General features: G+C 49.0%; 1 protein-coding gene across 2 annotated transcripts in view; it reads right to left on the bottom strand.

Annotated features, from left to right (window-relative positions):
• The window catches only part of PMP22 (peripheral myelin protein 22), a 31,451-nt gene extending 18,263 nt beyond the window's left edge, over positions 1 to 13,188 (bottom strand). Inside the window, exons 1-3 of one of the 2 annotated variants that reach the window (XM_028534394.2) lie at positions 13,020 to 13,188; positions 8,660 to 8,770; positions 7,314 to 7,413 (exon numbers count right to left, since the gene is read on the bottom strand). In XM_028534394.2, coding sequence (XP_028390195.1) covers positions 7,314 to 7,413; positions 8,660 to 8,737 — 178 coding nt within the window. In that variant the 5' untranslated portion in view covers positions 8,738 to 8,770; positions 13,020 to 13,188. Of the gene's footprint in view, positions 1 to 7,313; positions 7,414 to 8,659; positions 8,771 to 10,489; positions 10,669 to 13,019 lie in introns of those variants that run through there. The other variant, XM_028534393.2, reaches the window with a different exon arrangement.
• Positions 13,189 to 17,665: the final 4,477 nt, after the last annotated feature.

Raw genomic sequence — 17,665 nt, 5'->3', positions numbered from 1 at the left:
TCACTCCCCCCACTCCCCACCCCCCACCCCTGCCTGCAGTCTTCATCCTGTGGTTCTTCACATGACAGTCCCTCTCTGTCTTTTAAGTCTCAACCCATATGACTATGAACAGGGGAGACTAGCTGCTCCCTCCCCAGGGGCAACTTTCTTCTCCGTCACCCTATTTACGCCCTGAGGAGCATATTCCACCATGTGTATTATTTATTTTGTATATTCTCATTCTCCCCCAAGTCACTGAGCTCCACAAGAACAGGGTCTTTTAGTTCTGTGTGCCCAATTTGAAAAGTAAATGAATAGACCACATTGTTAGCTCTTTGCATGAAAGGGGCTTTCTTGAAAAGTAGTGAGTTCCCCAGGGCTGGTGAGACGAACACGTGGTGGACATACTGCAGAAGGGTCAGATGCTGGGTGGGATAGGGCCAAGGGATGGACCCAGAGACCTGCCAGGGTCCTGTCAGCATTGGGAGTCCGTGTGTGTGTGCCAATAACTGACTACGCAGAGGCTTCCTGTCAGATGTCCTTCTCACTGATATCTGCCCCCTCAGGCCACATCATGGCCAGTCCCTGCTCCTGAAATCATACGAGGGGTTCTTTCTCGATTCTGGCAAAATCCTAGGAATGCAGTTTAAAGTTTTTTAAAAAGCAAAGTCTGTGAGCTTCAAGGGCCTTCTGGTTCAGGCACAGGTCTGAATGAGCATACCAAATTAGCTCCTGGCGACAGCACTTGATGGGAAAGTTGAAGGGTTGAAACATCAGCCTTACGACACCAGATTCCACCCCTGCACCTCTGTCACCGGCCACAGGGGCCTGTGAATCAAGAGCCATTACTTGGGCAGAGATTGTGGGTTGGCCCATGGAGCCACAGAGATTTTTAAGTTGCAAAACATGAACCATAAATGCAGAGGGCTTCCCGGGTTTTCTAAAACCTGACCAAAAGCTGAGCCACAGACGAGGAAATGGTCTCTTGATGCCCTGATGAAACGACAGTTCCACTGGAGGGACAAACAAGATAGGTCAGGAACTGTAGGAGACAGAGACACCAGGTGACCACTGAGTGCTAGAGTTGGGGGCTCCTGAGACTGGCAAGATTTTTTCACCTAATTTTCAATCCAAAGCATGGATCTGCTGCTGCCAACAGCCTGCTGATGGCCATGAGCTTGTCACTGTTGTTTACAATGGAAGGACTGGCAATGAGAGCTCCCTTTCTGGGCCTCTGACCCTGGCTCTGGCCCATGGTCTGTGGCAGAGCGGACCCGCCTACTGTTGCTGGGATATGGCGGTGCATGTGTGCAGCTGCCTTTAGACACAAGAGGTGGCAAAGGATTGGGACAGACTGGAGGAAGGCCCAGTTTTTTTCTTCATGCTTTTGTGTTGCACACAAGCTTCCTCTATAAAAATGAAAATGCTTCCAGAATTAGGCACATTTCATGTGCCTAATATCTCAGTATGAAAAAGTTTACCAACTCTCTTCCAAGACAAGAGAAGACTTTGTAAGTGGAAACAGGGAATGGGAGATGGGTTTTACTGAAGACAAACTCTATCTGGGCCCTGCCTCCCTTTGAACCCCTGAAGTCGAGCAAGGCCAGGCTGAGGGGCAGGCCAAGGCCAGGGCTGTGCCTTCCAACTCCAGGCTTCCAAGTGGCGGCAGCCGGACTCCAGCCCTCTGACCATTCTGAGACATACCATGTCCACATGGATAAAATAAGGAATGGGAGAACACTTGTGTACACTTGGACTTAAAATGCGGATAATTCTGAAATTGCGAAACTAAAAGCATTAGTTCATTCAGTGCAAGGCAAATGTTTTGTTAACTCCTGGGCAGTGAATTGGAAATTCACCCGTGGTTTATGGACCCCAGCAAGATGGGCTCCTTCCTTCAGGGCTTGAGGAGGAGGCTTGGTATACCCCACCTCACAGACCCCAGACAGAGCTTCTCAGATCCTATTAGTTTGAAAATCAAGGCTGCAGGGACTGGCCTCACCTGTCTCTGAAGGGATGTTCACTGTGGATGCTACCTGATGGGTCCCACCTGCCATGTCCCGACACCCCATTTTCTCAACCAAGGCAAACAGAACCTGTTACTCAGTACTCACCTCTTAACCTAAAATCGCTCATAACTATTTTCTGGTTGTGAAAAGAAAAGATCTCAATGAGGAAAACGAGTAAGGCAGCAGAGGACAAGGGCACAACCAATGTACCAAGAATCCACGACCTAGGATAATCACTGGAATTATCTTGGTGAGATTCTAGTTTGTAAGAATTCTCATATATTCTGCCTTGTAAGTGGTCGGAACTGTTATTCTAACTTGGACCAAAACAGACAGTTAAGAGACACATATCAGACAGAGCAGGTCAAGTGAAATCCATATGCCCAAATTCCTTACTTGGGTCTAGAAGGCCATAGGGGCTGGCCCAAAATCCTATCCCTCACTCTCTGCTCCCATGTTCCAGCCTGCCCTCAGTTCCTCAACTCAGCCAGGTGCCATCCCTACCCAGGGACCTTGCCCTTGGTGGTCCCTCTGCCCGAACCATCTCCAAGATGCTCCTATGGCCGGCCAACTTCTGATCCTCCCGGGGTCACTCTTCCAAGAGCCTCCCTCCTTGCCCCACCCCAGTCCCTCTTTATCACATTACCCTGTTTTATTCTCTTTGTAGTTCCTATCAGTGCCCTAAATTACCCACATTTATTGGCAGTTTCACAGGAAAATATAAGTCCTCACTCACTCTTGCATCCTCAGTGTCTACAATGGTATCTGGTACATGATAGGTGTTCAGTGAGTAGTTCTGAACGAAAGAACAGAAGCAGAGAGGGAATCCTGAGTCAGGGAGTTCATGATCAAGGAACTTAGAGAAGGCTGAAATTCCAAGATGAAAGAGAGGAGAGAGAAAAGATGCGATTTCATGGTAAACAGGAACAGACCATTCAGGTAGATTTCTATAGGCCGTGTAAAAATTTTCATTTGAAGATTAAGACCACTTAGGGATCTCTGAAAGGTTTTAATTCAAGAGTAACAGGATTAAGTTTGGATTTTTAAAAGCATCACTGTGGATTCAATATGAAAAATGAGTTACAAGGGAGCATGCAGGTTAGGAGACTACACAGTAGCTCCGACCAGTAAGGAGGGCTGGCAACTGACACGGGACCATGATGGGCCTGCAGGACCTACGGTGGCTCTGAGAACAGAGACAGGAGACATGTCAAGGTGAACTTGCTGGCTGGTGCAGCAGCACTCACTAACATACAAGGAACAGTCAAAGAGTGAGTTTGGTGGAGGGCGATGGACACTGACTGGCCTGGGGTGCCCCTGAGACATCCCAGTGGACCTGTCTAGTAGGTAGTTGGCTGTGTGGGTCCGGGGTTCAGAAGAGAATGTGGATTGGAAGAAAACAAAGATTCAAGAGATAGCATGAAATAATAAGACTGCACTAATGTCTAGGGAGGTGGGGATTGAGAGACAGAAACACAGAGAAACATCTAAGGATGCTACAGTTTCTGCTATGGGTCACTGTGAACATGGAGCTGATATGGAGCTCCAGACATAGTGGAGGTGAAATATTTGAGAATCCCAAATCTGCTCTGAAATTGCATGGGCCCAGCAGAGCTACTGTAAAAATGTATAACTGGATATGGGGAGGGGTGGTCAAAGCCTAGGAGGTATATGTGTCAAGCAGCTTACTGGGAGGTACAGGCGTAAATTCACACCATTTACATTGGTGTGAATTGAGAAGCCATGCATCTCACAAGGCCAAATGACTGCATTCTCAGCCTCCCTGGTAACTAGGCGTGGCTGTGTGACTAGGTTCCAGTAAGAGATAGAAACAAATGTGTGGTCCGTCTGGACATATTTCATTAAAAGGAAAGGAGAAGCATTCTTCTCCTCCTCCTTTCTCCACCCTATTACTTGAAGCAAGGATGAAATGGCTGGAGCTCTAGCAGCCTTCAGGTCTGTGAAGATGAGGAACAAACCCATGAGATGACAAAGAAAGAAGCAAGAAAGTACCTGACAACTTCATGAAACTGCCTCACTCACCTCTTTTGAGACTGCCTCCTTCCAGGCTTCTTGTAAAAGAGAGAGAAATAAACCATCTTATTTAAACTACTGTCATTTGAGGATGTTCTGTTGTATGCAATGAATCCTAATCCTAGCAGGAATGCTAGGTGGCTGGTTAATCACATCTCCTGCATTGCTTTCCCTTGCTTTAAGTCACACCATTCCCTTGAAAGGGAATATCCTTCTCTTTGCCTGTATTTATTTAAACCTTACCCAGGCTCTGGAGAATGGATCAAATTGCACCTCCCACACAAAACTTCCCTTCCACTTCCTCCCTGAACTCTGGCACTGCCTGCCTGCCCCCACTCCTTGGGCACCTGGCTTAAGCTGCCTTCACAGTGATTCATCCCTCTCTATGGACCCCCTGACTGATCCAAGAGGCTCAGGACCATCAAGGGCAACGTGTCTGTTTCCTAGGTCCTTGGATTCCCTGGAGTTGAGAGGCATTCCAATACAAGGTCACCATGCATGTGCCCCCAGTAAACCTCTTTTGCCTCTACCAGCAGCCAGGATCAGGATGGGAGCAGAAAGTAAGTAAGTAAAGTCTAAATATGGAAGAGCAGGCAGAGTTGAGGGCAGTTTGTAAGAAATCTAAAACCACTTCTAATAAAGAGGCAACTTGGGGGAAAGATCTGGTGTGGCTCCTCCTGACAATATAACATAGCTGTTGGCCTGCCATACAGTTAACCTGGCAAGGGGTGCGAGTCACATAAAAACAAAGTGATGGCAGCCCCCAGAGAGGTGCCATGCCATGGCCCCACAGAATGAGCCCTTCAGAAAAAACAACAAGTCGTGTAAACCTATGTATTTTCACAGAACATACTTGCAACATGTTCTGCATAAATCATTACCAGTAACAATTTACTTTTGATTTTAGTAAAATAAAAAGCATGTTCCAAATATTGCAAGAGCAAGTTCAGACCAAGGTAAATGGTTTGCAACTGATACAGTTCATTTCTAAAGACAGTCTAATTTTTTAAAAATTATATATTTTTCACCCTATTGTCTGCCACAGAAGTAGTTAAACCCAATCAAAAAGGCAACAAAGGCCCAGAGGGTTCACCCCCACCAGAGCAGAAGTTTGTAACACATGTTGACCCATCAGTATCAGCAAGATGTCATCAAAGATAATGATGACTGGGGACACTGAAATGGAAACTTCTAATTTAGTACATGAGCCCAAGTCCAAATACTATCAGTCTGTTTAAGGGTGTGTCCAGATTTCCTCAAAATGCCCTGCCCTAAAAATGCAGATGGGGAGAACCCACACTCCAGGACCCCCACAGAAAGTAACCATGCTAGAAACACCAAAGTCCTCATAAATAAACCCTAGAAGATGTGTTTGACACATAAAGAGCCAATTGAGAAGTAACAAATTTCCTGATTGAATAACATGAGTGCCTCTCTGAGAGATGCTTCTAGCATGGAATAATGACTATTTAAAACTGCAGATGTTGAATGCAGGTCAATAACAGGCCATGAGGCAAATTCTGCTTTCCTTCCTGCAGACAGTTTAAGCACAATTTAGATGGCTGCTCCTCTGCCGCCTCATTTCTGCTGAAACCAGCTGGGTTTTAACATGCCTGCCCAAGCTGCCTCCTTCTGGGCCTAAGCGTCCAGGACTCCATATCAAACCCACATGGGACACATGCCACTTGGGAACTGCTGGTGGACAGGGCTTGGCCTCAGGGAAAGCCTGCCTTCTGGACTGTGTCACCACTTGTGACCACCAGGTGTCAGTAGCGAGCGAGTAGATACCTATCTGAGTTTTCAGGGCACTTCAGCTGACCCTGAAGAGGGAGACACTGCTTCTGGTGGTTTTAGGGACAAGCAGTACTATCTCAGACTCCCGGGCCCTTGTGACTATTTACTTGCAACTCACCAAGCAATCTCACTATGCAATTTGTAGGATGGTTTTAATTCAATAGCCTTCACGCTCTTAGACAAAAGATGAAGAGCTGCTCCTTTCAATATGCACCAGGGTCTTGCTTTTCTTCCCCTGGGAAAGTGGAAGCATAAAGCAGGTTTTCCACTCCTTGCCTATTCTCCCCATATAAACTACCAAATGACTATTCCAGCAGTTTCTTTTTATACTGAGGTTTGATATGTATTGTTTGGAATACTTCAGCGACAGCTTAGGTGCTAGTGGGTGCAGAGCCCATAGGAGGCAAAGCCCAGCAAAGAAACTGGATTGTGCAAAGCCTGAACTAAGGGCTACTTCACTGCCTGCTTTCAGGAACTAGATCTAAATTGGTTTCTTCCACTGAGTATAACATCTTCAACAGAAATATTGGATTTATGAGTCACTGCAGCCATATTGAAACCTGTATGTTATTGGTCTTTTAAACCCAGGGTGTCAGCAAAGCACTGTCATATCTGCACCTATTGCCCTCTCCAGGACAAGGACACTTCCTTTGGAACACAGGCATATACCAAGTCAGGCTCACTGTGTCCTCAGCACCAAGCACTGCAGCTCCTTCCAGGGTCCATGTCACCACTAAACATCACCCAGCCACCACAAAGAATGCATCCGATGTACCTCAGCCTTTCCCATCCCACCATAAGGCCCCCTGCTAAGTACTCCTTTCCCCTCTGAGAACTTGAGGCATCCAGCAGATTCTTCCACTGCCAATTAGCCCCTTAACTTGAATCCAAGAGAGCCTGATTTACAATATCTCACAAGCAATGATGCTGAGGACAGATGAGAAACACAATCTTCTGGGTAAAGGACCCTCCTGGGTTCAGCTGAGGGTTTGCAAATAGCTTCAAGTCCCCACCTGGCACAAAGGAACACTCAAACGTTTTGATACTAAATGTCATTACTGAGTCTAAGACTTGGAGAGGCAGTTTGGTACCTGGGGGACCAAAGCTGGCCCTACTATCCTTGGGACAGTCCCACTGTCACTACAACAGGAAGAGGAAGGACATTTCTGCAGTGAGACAGCCACCAAACCAAAGTCCCAAGGGGTTACCTCCTTTGCTATCATGCCTCCTTTGTTTATCTGTGTCCACACATCTTGAGTCACAAGAAGCATTACCCTAAGCAATAACGGGGAGCGCAAGGCCATTCTGTAGGTATCGAGAACGAATAATAATACCTAGGAGCTTAGCTTAGCCAGTGTAACTACTGCCCCTCTCCTTTTGTCTTCATTCACGACCCCAGTCACATTCCACCCAAGCCCAGCAACAACTTTCAAGCTTATGTCTTCCAAACACAAGGGCTGATAAGGACAAGCCTGTGGAGCAAAGTGCCAGTCTCACCGTTTGTTGATGATGAGAAACAGTGGCGGATGCTGCCTGAGGAAGAAGTGCTACAGTTCTGCCAGAGGTCAGTCGCATGTCCATTGCCCACGATCCATTCCTGGAAAGAACCAGACAGTCTACATCAGCTAAGGTAGTGAGGAGTGACAGAAAGGAGAAGATGAAGGCAAAGCAAAGAGCAGCCTCATCAACCTGTCCACCTGGTCTGCCCCTACCCCGCCCAGTGCTGCCCAGCCAAAGGCCACAGTCATGCTGGAGAAAGGAGAGAGTTGTTGGTCTGGCTCAGACATCATTTTGAGGAAGAGACCAGTTTTTGCAAGTAAAAAGCACTTTGTCAGTGGAAAAGTACCACACACACATGCATAAGTTACCATTATGTGCAGAGGTGTGTACTATAGTAGAAGGAGTCACCCAGGGCCCCTGTACTCAAGCTGTCACTTCTCCCTGGGTCTTCTGGCTGTCATTCCCCACCCACCACCTCTCTGAGCCTATTTCCTTATTTATAATCCCTACCAATCTGACAAGATTGTCAGGCACAATTAGAATGTGGTAAACTCGGATGCTTATAAAATTCACAAATCTGGGACATAATTATTTTTCGCAGATCAAATTATTTCTCAACCTTTTAAACAGACAAGAGTATCAGGCCTGGAATTCACCTTATATGAAGTTAAAACCACAGCACCTAACTGTCCAGGACTGTGCTCATCTTCACAGCCAAGAAAATAAGTTTAGAAACCAATCTACTTGATGCTGCTGGCTTTGTAACTGAGTTATCCTCTTGGCCTGTCCATGTAGTAGGGACTTGTCTAAGAAGGTGCTGTGTGCACATCAAAAAGCAGACTGTGATGTGCACCTGGGACTGTGAACTCTTTTCTGAAAAAGCCAATTTTAACTTCCCAACTTAAAGTCCTAAGGGCTGTTTTGTGCACTAAACTGCCCATCTGACCTATGCCATTTGGAAAAAGCAAACCTTCATAAATACTCCACTTCCTCAACAAACCTGCATCAAGAAAAAACGCTAAACAACTTTACCAAATAAAGGTTTAGGGCCCTGGACCTCCACTGAAATTACTGGGCTTAAAAGGAGGCCTGGGCAGCTAACCCAGTCCAGTGATTGCTTCCTCCCTACCCCTTAATCTGCTCTCATTTTCTCAAAACAACTGAAAAGGCGCAGATTGCCAGAAACTGCAAAACGCCCTAGGACATTCGAGGCTTCTCTTGTCTGAAAACAACCATGCCGTCCTGAGCTAGAGGGGATACCAGCGGGATCCGGGCTTCCGGAGGCCCCAGCACTGGGTGAGCGCGGGGTGCCCGGCCGCCCCCGCTGTCCTCCTGGCACTCACGCTGACGATGGTGGAGACGAACAGCAGCACCAGCACTGCGACGTGGAGAACAATGATACTCAGCAACAGGAGGAGCATTTTGACGGCAAGTTCTGCTCACGGAGTTTCTGCCTGCCAGGAGAGAGCCGAAGCTAGACGTGAGGCCCAACCTACTGGTCCTAGCAAGGCAGGGCGGGGGGACGGGCGGGGGGGGGGGCGCAGTGAGGAGGAAGGTCCCTGCGTTCCCCGGCCTGGCGCCACGCCCGCCCGCCCAGCTCCCCACGGCTGGCCGAGAGGGGGCAGACGCGGACCACAGGATACCCGCTCAGCACTCAGCAGGGCAGCGGGGGGCGGGGTGTTTGGGGGGGGGGGAGGTCCCCTTGCAACAGAACAACTTTTGCTTTTGGAAAAAAAATGTGGTAAGTCAGTGCAGGAGGAGAGGTTTTTCCAGAATGGCGAGCAGAGGCCACAGCCCGCCTCCACCCACCGCGGGCGCTTTCCAGAGACGGCCAAACTTGGGGAAGCAGAGGGAGAGCACGTTCCCTCCAGCAGTGAAGGTGGGGGCGAGGGGCTAGGCGCCCAGTTGTCTGCAAGAGACCTGGGGACACCTGGGGCAGGCTCTGAGGGAGAGCGCGCCGCAGGGAGTTGGTTTCCCAGATCCCCGCGCGCTTCTCATTCCATGAGTCTCCAAGTTTCCACTGAGTTCTGCCAACGCCGGGAGCCGTCCTGGCCCCAGCTCAGCCAGCGAAAGAGACGGTGGAGGCTCCGGAGAGCGCGCAGGGCAGTGTGAGGAGGAGAGAATGGTCGAAGAGAGGTACCGGGACCCTGCACCTCCCGCACACAATCCGCTGCGTCCGCAGCCCCTGTGGGAGGGGCCCGCACTCCCCGCCCGACGCAGCAGCTTTGCCCCCAATGCCTCACAGGGCCCGCTGCACAAGAAGCCGGGATGCTACCGCGTCCAGCAGACCTGGGACTAGGAACTCTTTTCTGAAAAAGCCAATTTTAACCTTTCAGTTTTAAGTCCTAAAGGGTGTCTTGTGAACTAAGCCTACTATGTGGATGGAGCGGAGCAAATGTCCGGCGGGAAGGAGAGGCGGAGGGTGGAGGGTTGAGTCCCAGGAGGACTGCGGCGGGCCGCAGTCTGCAAGATACCTTCTATCCTTAGTTGCGCGGTCCTCGCCCCTCATTTTACAGACCTTGGGGAACGGAAGACCGGGATGGCCTGTTAGAGTGTGTGTAAAGCTGGGAGATGAGCTGCGTCTTTGGGGACTATTTCAGGATGGAGTCTTGGGCCAGGGAGACCTTTCATAACTCGGTTTTTAAAGTACCCAATCCCGGGCCCCTCCGTTCTCCTCCACAAGCAACCCATTCAAAGAAATCCAGGAATGTACAAGAAAAAATAAGCACGGTTTTCTGATGTCTCCCAGAAGGTTTAAATTAAGTCCAGTGGCTCTTAGTGCCCGGGCGTGGCAAGAGGAGGGTGGTCGGGCATAGAGCTGGAAAGTGGGGAACTACAGTACTCCGGGAGGTCTAGGGCAGGCACTGGTTTGCCAATGAGTCCCCTAGTAGCCTCCATTCCAGCGAGGCGAAAACTGCTCCGCCCCTGCCTGGTATTCTGGCCCAACACCCGTGCCCGTTACATTATACACACCGCAGGGCACCCCACTCCAACCCCGTTGGAACCACACGGGGCAGACCGTGTTCTCTCAGCCTGCGCCCAGTATAGAAAGCTCAGGGACCTGGCCAGCCTCAAGCCTGCGCCTGCGCCTGCTCTGCGCTTTCTGGCACCATCGACAGAAGATGCCCACGTTTCTCCCCCACCTCCTCCACTTTCTGTACCAAAGCACTTACAGCCCAGAGGGATAGCTGTCCCCGATCCTCAGAGTGGCCTCAGGCACAAACTCGATGCGTTCTCTTGGCTGCTGGCGTCCCCAAAGACAGCTGCGCCGCGGGGCTGCGATCGCAAAGCCAGGGGCCAGAGGGAGGCTCCTGGCGATCCCCTTTAACGGGAACAACGCCCTGTCTGCGTCGCTGCAATAGGGTGTGTCCCTGGGTCAGCGTGTGCAGGAGGGCGGGACTCTGGGAGGAGAAAGGGCAGAAAGTGGCGGGTGGGGGCTGGAGACAGTTACTTGGTCTTTAATGCGCCGCAGGAGAAAGTTGATCTCTACAAAACGGCTGTGACTTTTACTCGAAACTAACTAGGAGGCAGCTGAGTTTTCTCAACTCCACTTCCCCTCGCTCCTCCGACTTCGTGGAAACCAAGTATTGACCAATAAACTGGCCCCTCTGCCCCCTCAGCCCACGTGAGAAATCTAGCCAGAGTTCGCCCCCATGGGTGCCCAGCTCTGGGCTCCGTGGGGAGGGGGCCCTAGCAGGCTGAGCTCCCTTGGGGGCCGAGGCTGGATTCCTATTATACTGGAAGAAGGGAAGGGCGCTGACACTTCAGCCCTGGAAGGTGTCCCAATCCTCTCAGGGCCTGGAGCACCCGGCCTGCCCAGCCTCCTTCGCTGTGTACATCTGCACCACGCGCGGTTGTTATCAGTGTCTGCAAGCAGGCCGTGCGTCGGGTTCCTAGGATTGGAGTGGACAGATCTAGCGGGCACTTTTTGGATGAGAATTAGTCGGCGGAAGGAGAGTCCTGGCAACTATGAGACAGCCTGTCCTGGGGTCCAGCCCCTCCTAGCCTGGACAAAACCAAAACACGACCCGGTAAGCTCCTGGCAAAATTTGCCTGGCTTGGCTCCCAGGCTGGGCTGGCGTCCCTGCCAGGAGGAGGGGAGTTGGCCCATTTGAGGTGGGGGAAGAGCAGCCGGGGAAATCAGCTGATTCATAGCTGCCTGAACTTGGTCCGCCCAGCGTCACAGAGAGAGAGGCTAGCCCTTCCGGGCGTGGCGAAGATGCGCTCAAATAAGACACTCCGGAAGCCCATTCTAGATGCATGAATAGAGAGCCCGAATGTGTGTGTGTTAAACGTCTTTGCCTACTAATGCACTTCACACACACACACACATCTACCTGCTAGTGAACTGTGTCATAAAACTTAATTACTCTAAATGATTCAGGTCACATTCCACATTATTTTACTATTTGAAAGTAGCTGCTAATTGCATATTCTTTAAGTGAAAATGTTATTTGAAAAAAAAATTTTCCAATGTGGTATTTTAAAAATTATTATATTATCAGATTAAAAAGAAGAATCTTAGTAAAAGTTGTGTTCGATGCCCATCATGTGGCAGGCACATTAACAGGAATTTACACATGGTCTGTGAGAGGTGGTGTGGTCCAGTGGTTAGGCCCTGGGCTCAGCAAACCTGATTACCCTGCTTACTCAGGGATTATGAATTTGGGCAATCAGCTACAGTTCACTGAGCTTCTCTTTTCTCTCTGCAAACAGGACAAAAAATGCCTATTTTAAAAGATGTGAAGCAGCGAGCATAGTGTCTGAAACATAATAAGGGACCAGTGCCCACTAAATTGTCACCATCCTTATTATGATATCACATTTAACCATTGCAACAAGTCTGACTGCCCCTGGACCAAAACAGCTCCAAACTCCCACTGGTTGAAAGTGCATATGCAAGTGGCATGACTAAGAAATGGAAGTGTTTTTTCTTCTCCCAGGTCATTTTATAGTGAGGTTTGCCCTAAGCATTGCTGCTTTGCTTTATGTCATTTAGACTTTTATTTACTTTATTTAACAAACATTTATGTGGTCACTATGTACCCAGTACTACTCTAAGCACTTTACGGATGTTAGCATATTTAACTCAGGATTTTCCCCCCAACTAAATTTTTAAATGAAGTATATATACCTACAAAAGTGTACATATTGTAAGGCACAGCTCATATCTTCCTTTCTTTTGAATTCAACATTTTAAGCAATGCCAGGCCAGAGCCACAGTGTGGGCTGCAGAACCTGTGAACTCCTCCATCCCTCATACCTCCCCTCTCTCCCCTGAGTGATAGGGAGCAAAATGCTTCTGCTCAGTGCAGTGCAGTAAGCTCTGCCACACCCAGAGGGGGGCCAGGGCTCAGCTACAGGTGGAAGTTTCTCTCTGACCTGCTTACGCTGTGAGATCACCTGCCAGGCATATATGCAGATCTGTTTCCCACCAGGGAAGGAGCATCTAGACCCTCTTATTCCGTTGATGTACGGGTCTTTCTAGATTTCCCTCAAACATTCTCACCACATATCCAGCTTATCCAGCTCCTAACCTAGGATTTAAAAAAATTCTCTGACTTCCCAGTCAATTCCAACACAAACACACTGTCTCCACTGCAATTCCATTTGCGGTTTGTGGGGGGTGGGGAATTGGGCAACAAACACTCTGTAAAGCATAAATATACACCACCCAGAGGCACAGTTTGCAATAAAACTCACCAGGCCAAACAGTGTTACCCCTTCCTCCTCGAAGTGTTCTTTGCAGTCAAATGCAAAAGATGCAAAGGCAAGGCTCTCCCCACAGGGTGGCAGAGAGGCCAGCAGCTGGCAGACCAAACCCTGCTGCTTCCAACCAGGCTGTCCGGATGTTCCCTGGTAGTGCTCCCTGTCACTGAAAGCCAAACCAGGCGTCCTTCCAGTTATTCAGGGGCTGGTTCAACGCAGGACTGTGTCATGGTGGCCTGAGAGTGCCTCAGCCTCTACTATTTAAAGGGACAGTGCCCAGCTTTGTGCACTTTCCAGAACTCAGTGATCCCAAGAGGCCCTGCAGGGCATGTAGAACCTGAAATCAAGAAGGAGATGAGCTTTGGGTATGCCTTAACCTGTGATGCTGAGGCTGTTCTCGCTGGAAGTACCAGCCTGTGTAATAGCAAACAGGTCTCCTGATTTCTCTGTGTCCACGCCCCCACCTCCCAGTGAATTCTGCAAAGATGAAATATACTGTGTGAAGGGCCTGTGCCCATAGTGTTGTATGTGTACAGACAGATACTTTTAATCAACAGCATCATTTTTAAGGTGCTCAGACATTGTGCAGATTATCTCTCATAGCAACACCCCACAGAACCAAAAGTCTCTGTCACCCAGTCATTATTTAATGTTGATCTTCATAAGAAAATTCAATTCAAGTAAGCAATTCTCTGTTGAAAACATTCTAACCATTCAGGCAGGATAGGCAAGGAGAGCAACTGAAAAGTCATGGAGAGGTGGACAAATGAAGACGTGGTATTCTTCAGGCCCTTTGTAGCTAATAGTCCTTCAGGCTTTCAAAAAGTGTCCTCCATCTTTTGCAAGTTCTCTTGGGTGGAAACTCCAAGACAAGGGGAGTTGGTTTTATTGAACAAGTTTCCGGCAACTCTGGCAATTTCCCCACCTCTTATGTTAGGGACTCCCACTCTGGGGTGCCCTGTAGAGTTTGAAGAAGTGCCCTCAGCCACAGACTCTGTTTTGTTGGGCTGCTCAGGAAGTTGGAGTGGGTGAGAGGGTCCAAATGACCCTCTTTCCTGTACTGCTCCCAGCCAGCTTTCCCAGTCCCAGTGAAATAAGTTGGCCTCTTCCATTTGGGTAAGTCATTTTTATTTTTGCCAGTGGTGGTTCTCAGGCCTTAATAGCTCTTTAGAATCACCTAAGAGCTTTGCAAATGGCCTCCCCTGGGCCTGTGCCCCTAGCAGGTGCCACTCTTGTCTGAGATGGGGCTCAGGTGTGGTTAACATTCCCCAGGATGGTCCAGTGTCCAGCCAGATTGTCATATGGTATCACATGGTTCCTGGTTTCCTTCCAACTGCCTTCTGCTGTGAAGCCCAAATTGAGGCAAGCCCAGTGTGGGGTGCAGTGTTCTATAAGTTATAGTTCACAGTCCTGCTCGGCAAATTAGGAGTATGTGCACATTTGGGGTGTTCATATGTGTTTGAGAGAGAGAGAGAGTAGCCTCCCTTAATCCTACCCTGACATGGAGGAGACCTGTGAGTATGGTTTTGGGGCCTCCCCAGACAGCTGCTTCCTACTGTGCCCCCCACGATGAGGTGCTGAGGGCTGCTGCCTTCCAGGCCAGGATTAAGCCTGGAGACCTTTGAGAAGATCAGTTCTGCTCAAAGGAAGAAGGGTGGAGTAGAGTGGGGTTGGCATGCATGCATTTTGCTTCTGATCAGCTCTTCCTCCTTCCATGAACTTCATGTTTCAGGAACTCCTTTGACTGCCCATCCCCAGCAGCAAAGCCCTGGAGAACCTGCTGGCTTTGGCTGTGGCCTGTCTGATGTGCTCCTTGAAGCTTCCAGGCCCCAGGGCTGGAAGCTGCTATGCTCCACTGCCCCCCCACCCCCGCCCACCAGGACCCAGTACACCTGTCTTCACATACACAGGCCAGACTCGGCCTCCCACAGGCCTCCGAGGAAATGCCTTCCTAGTCCTCTCTCTCCTTCCTTGCAGTGGCCCTCTCCTCCGCAAAACAGACCCCCACTCCGACATCGGTGTTGAGCAATGTGTCTGTCCTCAGGGTCATGGAGAATATCCCACCAGGCCACTTGCCCTAATAACGAATAGAATATTCACCGAATCACCCTGATCACTCTTGTTATAGTCCTCATCTTTTCAGTAGGGAAAATGAGAATTAGGCAAACTTCCTGAGGAAACCCCGTCAAGTCACTTCAGATGGGCTAATTCCCACACTTGAGCTTTTTGGCTGCACCATGCTACTTTCCCTTATTAGCCACAGATCATTTCTAATTCATGGATAAAAATCCTTATAGCAATAGTATCCATGGTTACTTGGTACTTACTGTGTGCGAGGCACCATTCTGAACATTTTGTATGAATCAAATAATTTAGTCTTTACAACAAACTTGTGAAATATGCATCCCATCACCCTCTTTTATGTAAGAGGAAACTGAGGCACAGCAGGACATTCAGTGAGTTTCTCAAGACACCCCACGAAGGAATGATGGATTGAAACCAAGAATTCTGGCTGCAGAGCCTGCGTTCCACCCCCTGAGATGTTTTGCATCCTACTGTGCTCCTTCCAGGTTGTGTCCAGCACATCCATACCTTTCTCATGCTGCTTCCATAGATGCTGGATAATCTCATTTCTTTTATTTACCAAAGACCCCGACACATTACACCTATTTTTAGGTTTATGTTTCTTTTTCTGTTAATAAACCTAGAAAATGTCCTGAAACCTCCACTGATTGCATCTGTTCTGTGAACCCCGCTAAGCACCCTGGCTGTGTGGCACTCCCTTGTGCAGCACCAGTGCCAGGTGGCTCCTGCTTGGAACCGGCAGTCATTTGACAGGGCTGCGTTGTTGGCTGTCCTTGGGGAGTGGAATCCAAGCAGACTCGGCAAGTGGGAGGCAGCCCTTTCTCATGCACTTACAGCAACTAAAATGCTATTTCATGTCATGTTTTATTCAGCAGGGCATCATCATGACCATTTTCTATGTGGAGAAACTGAGGCGTGGAAAATTTGCAGAATTCCTTCCAGGGACCGGCGTGGAAGCTCCACCGCTGCAATGTGTAGCTAGTTCCTCTGGTTTTCAAACCTGTGGTTTTTCCATTATGCAGATTCCCCACTCAGAAAACAGAGGCTAGTCTCAATTGGGCCTTTGCCCAGTTTACGAAGTTGTCTTTGGAGTGTCTGTCTCACCAGGCGTTTGGTCAGTATCTGGGCGTGTTTACACTACACATGAAACCTTTCCTGTCTCATTGCAGCCAGCAGCCTGTGTGGGTGTTGTTGGCAAGGCCGGGATGCAGCTGGTCTGAAGGGTCCTCAAAAGTCAGGTTATTGCTGCATCCAGTCTCTTCCTGACTCTCCTGACCTGGGGCTAGAGCAGCTGATTACTAAAAGAGCATGCAAACAGGAAAAAGATGGCAAAGGGGAAGGAAGGAAGGGAGGAAGGGAGGCATGTAGAGAGGGAGGAAAAAGAGAAAGAGAGGGAGGGGAGGAGATGGGAGAAAGTAAGAACCTGAAGGAGCCAGCTTGCTTTCGAAGAGCAGATCCCTTTGTAAATAGACATGTTTGAAACCACATGACCTCCAAGTCCCTAAAAGGTGGTCCCAATGAACAACACAGAAGCAGGTAGAGAACAGCTAAGACACACAAACTCAAGTGGGCACAAGCTGTTCCCTAAATTACATGAATTTATGCATTCTTCTTGGGATAAGTTGCATCTTTTGCTCCTTCACCTGTGGGAGAGAACAAGTACAGAATGATGATGTTCTGCCATTGGAACAGTACAAAGTACAAAGGATTCCTTGTTCCCAAGTGCAATGTTACTTAGGAAAGCCAGATTCCATAGATGCAAGTGGAGGGGGAGGAGGCGGTCCTTCCTCTGACATCTCATGAGCCAGCAGAGAAAGGATTCAAGAACAATTTAAGCAACAGAGCTTCCAAAACTGATTTGTACTTGGGATTAAAAATTCTGAAACTCTCCGAAGACTCTTCCTCCTAAGGGACATTTTTCTACTCCATCTGGGGATAAGCTCACTGAGGTAGGCAGAATGAGCTAGCTGGTCACACAGTAATGGATGGATTAAGAGAGGAATGCATAGATTTTGGGGGTCTGTGGATCAGGCATAACAAAGAGGAGGAAGGCTGTCTGGGCCTAATGTCAGTGGTTGTCCTCACTGGGGGACAAGGACTGGAGAGGCCAAAGGAATACTTGATTCTGGAAGATGAGGCCATGCCTGTGGGACATTAATCTCCTGCAAAAAGGAGGCTCCCAACACCTGTTCTGGAAGGGAACCTGGGAGAAGAATCTCCACGATGCACCACTGTGCCCATGGTCCCTCGAGCATACCTCTGAGCTGGAGGAACAGCAGTTGCAGGTGTTTTCTTGCTCTCTGAGTCCCTGAACCACACTCATCAGGTGTGAAACCTCAGCCAGAGCCAGGAAGGTTCACAGACAAAAGCCAAATGCTTTTGAGAGGTTCAAAGCAACACTGGGCAAAGCATCAAGTACATTTACTTTTTATTGTTAAAAACTAGGAAATACCTGCCCCAACCCATGTAGCTCAGTGGGTTGGGTGATGTTCCACAATGCAAAAGGTTGCCGGTTCCATTCCCACTCAGGGCACATGCCTCAGTTGCACCTCAGA

Source organism: Phyllostomus discolor, chromosome 8 (assembly GCF_004126475.2).
Source record: "Phyllostomus discolor isolate MPI-MPIP mPhyDis1 chromosome 8, mPhyDis1.pri.v3, whole genome shotgun sequence".
Lineage (NCBI taxonomy): Eukaryota > Metazoa > Chordata > Mammalia > Chiroptera > Phyllostomidae > Phyllostomus > Phyllostomus discolor.
This window is presented reverse-complemented; position numbering and strand designations above follow the sequence as displayed.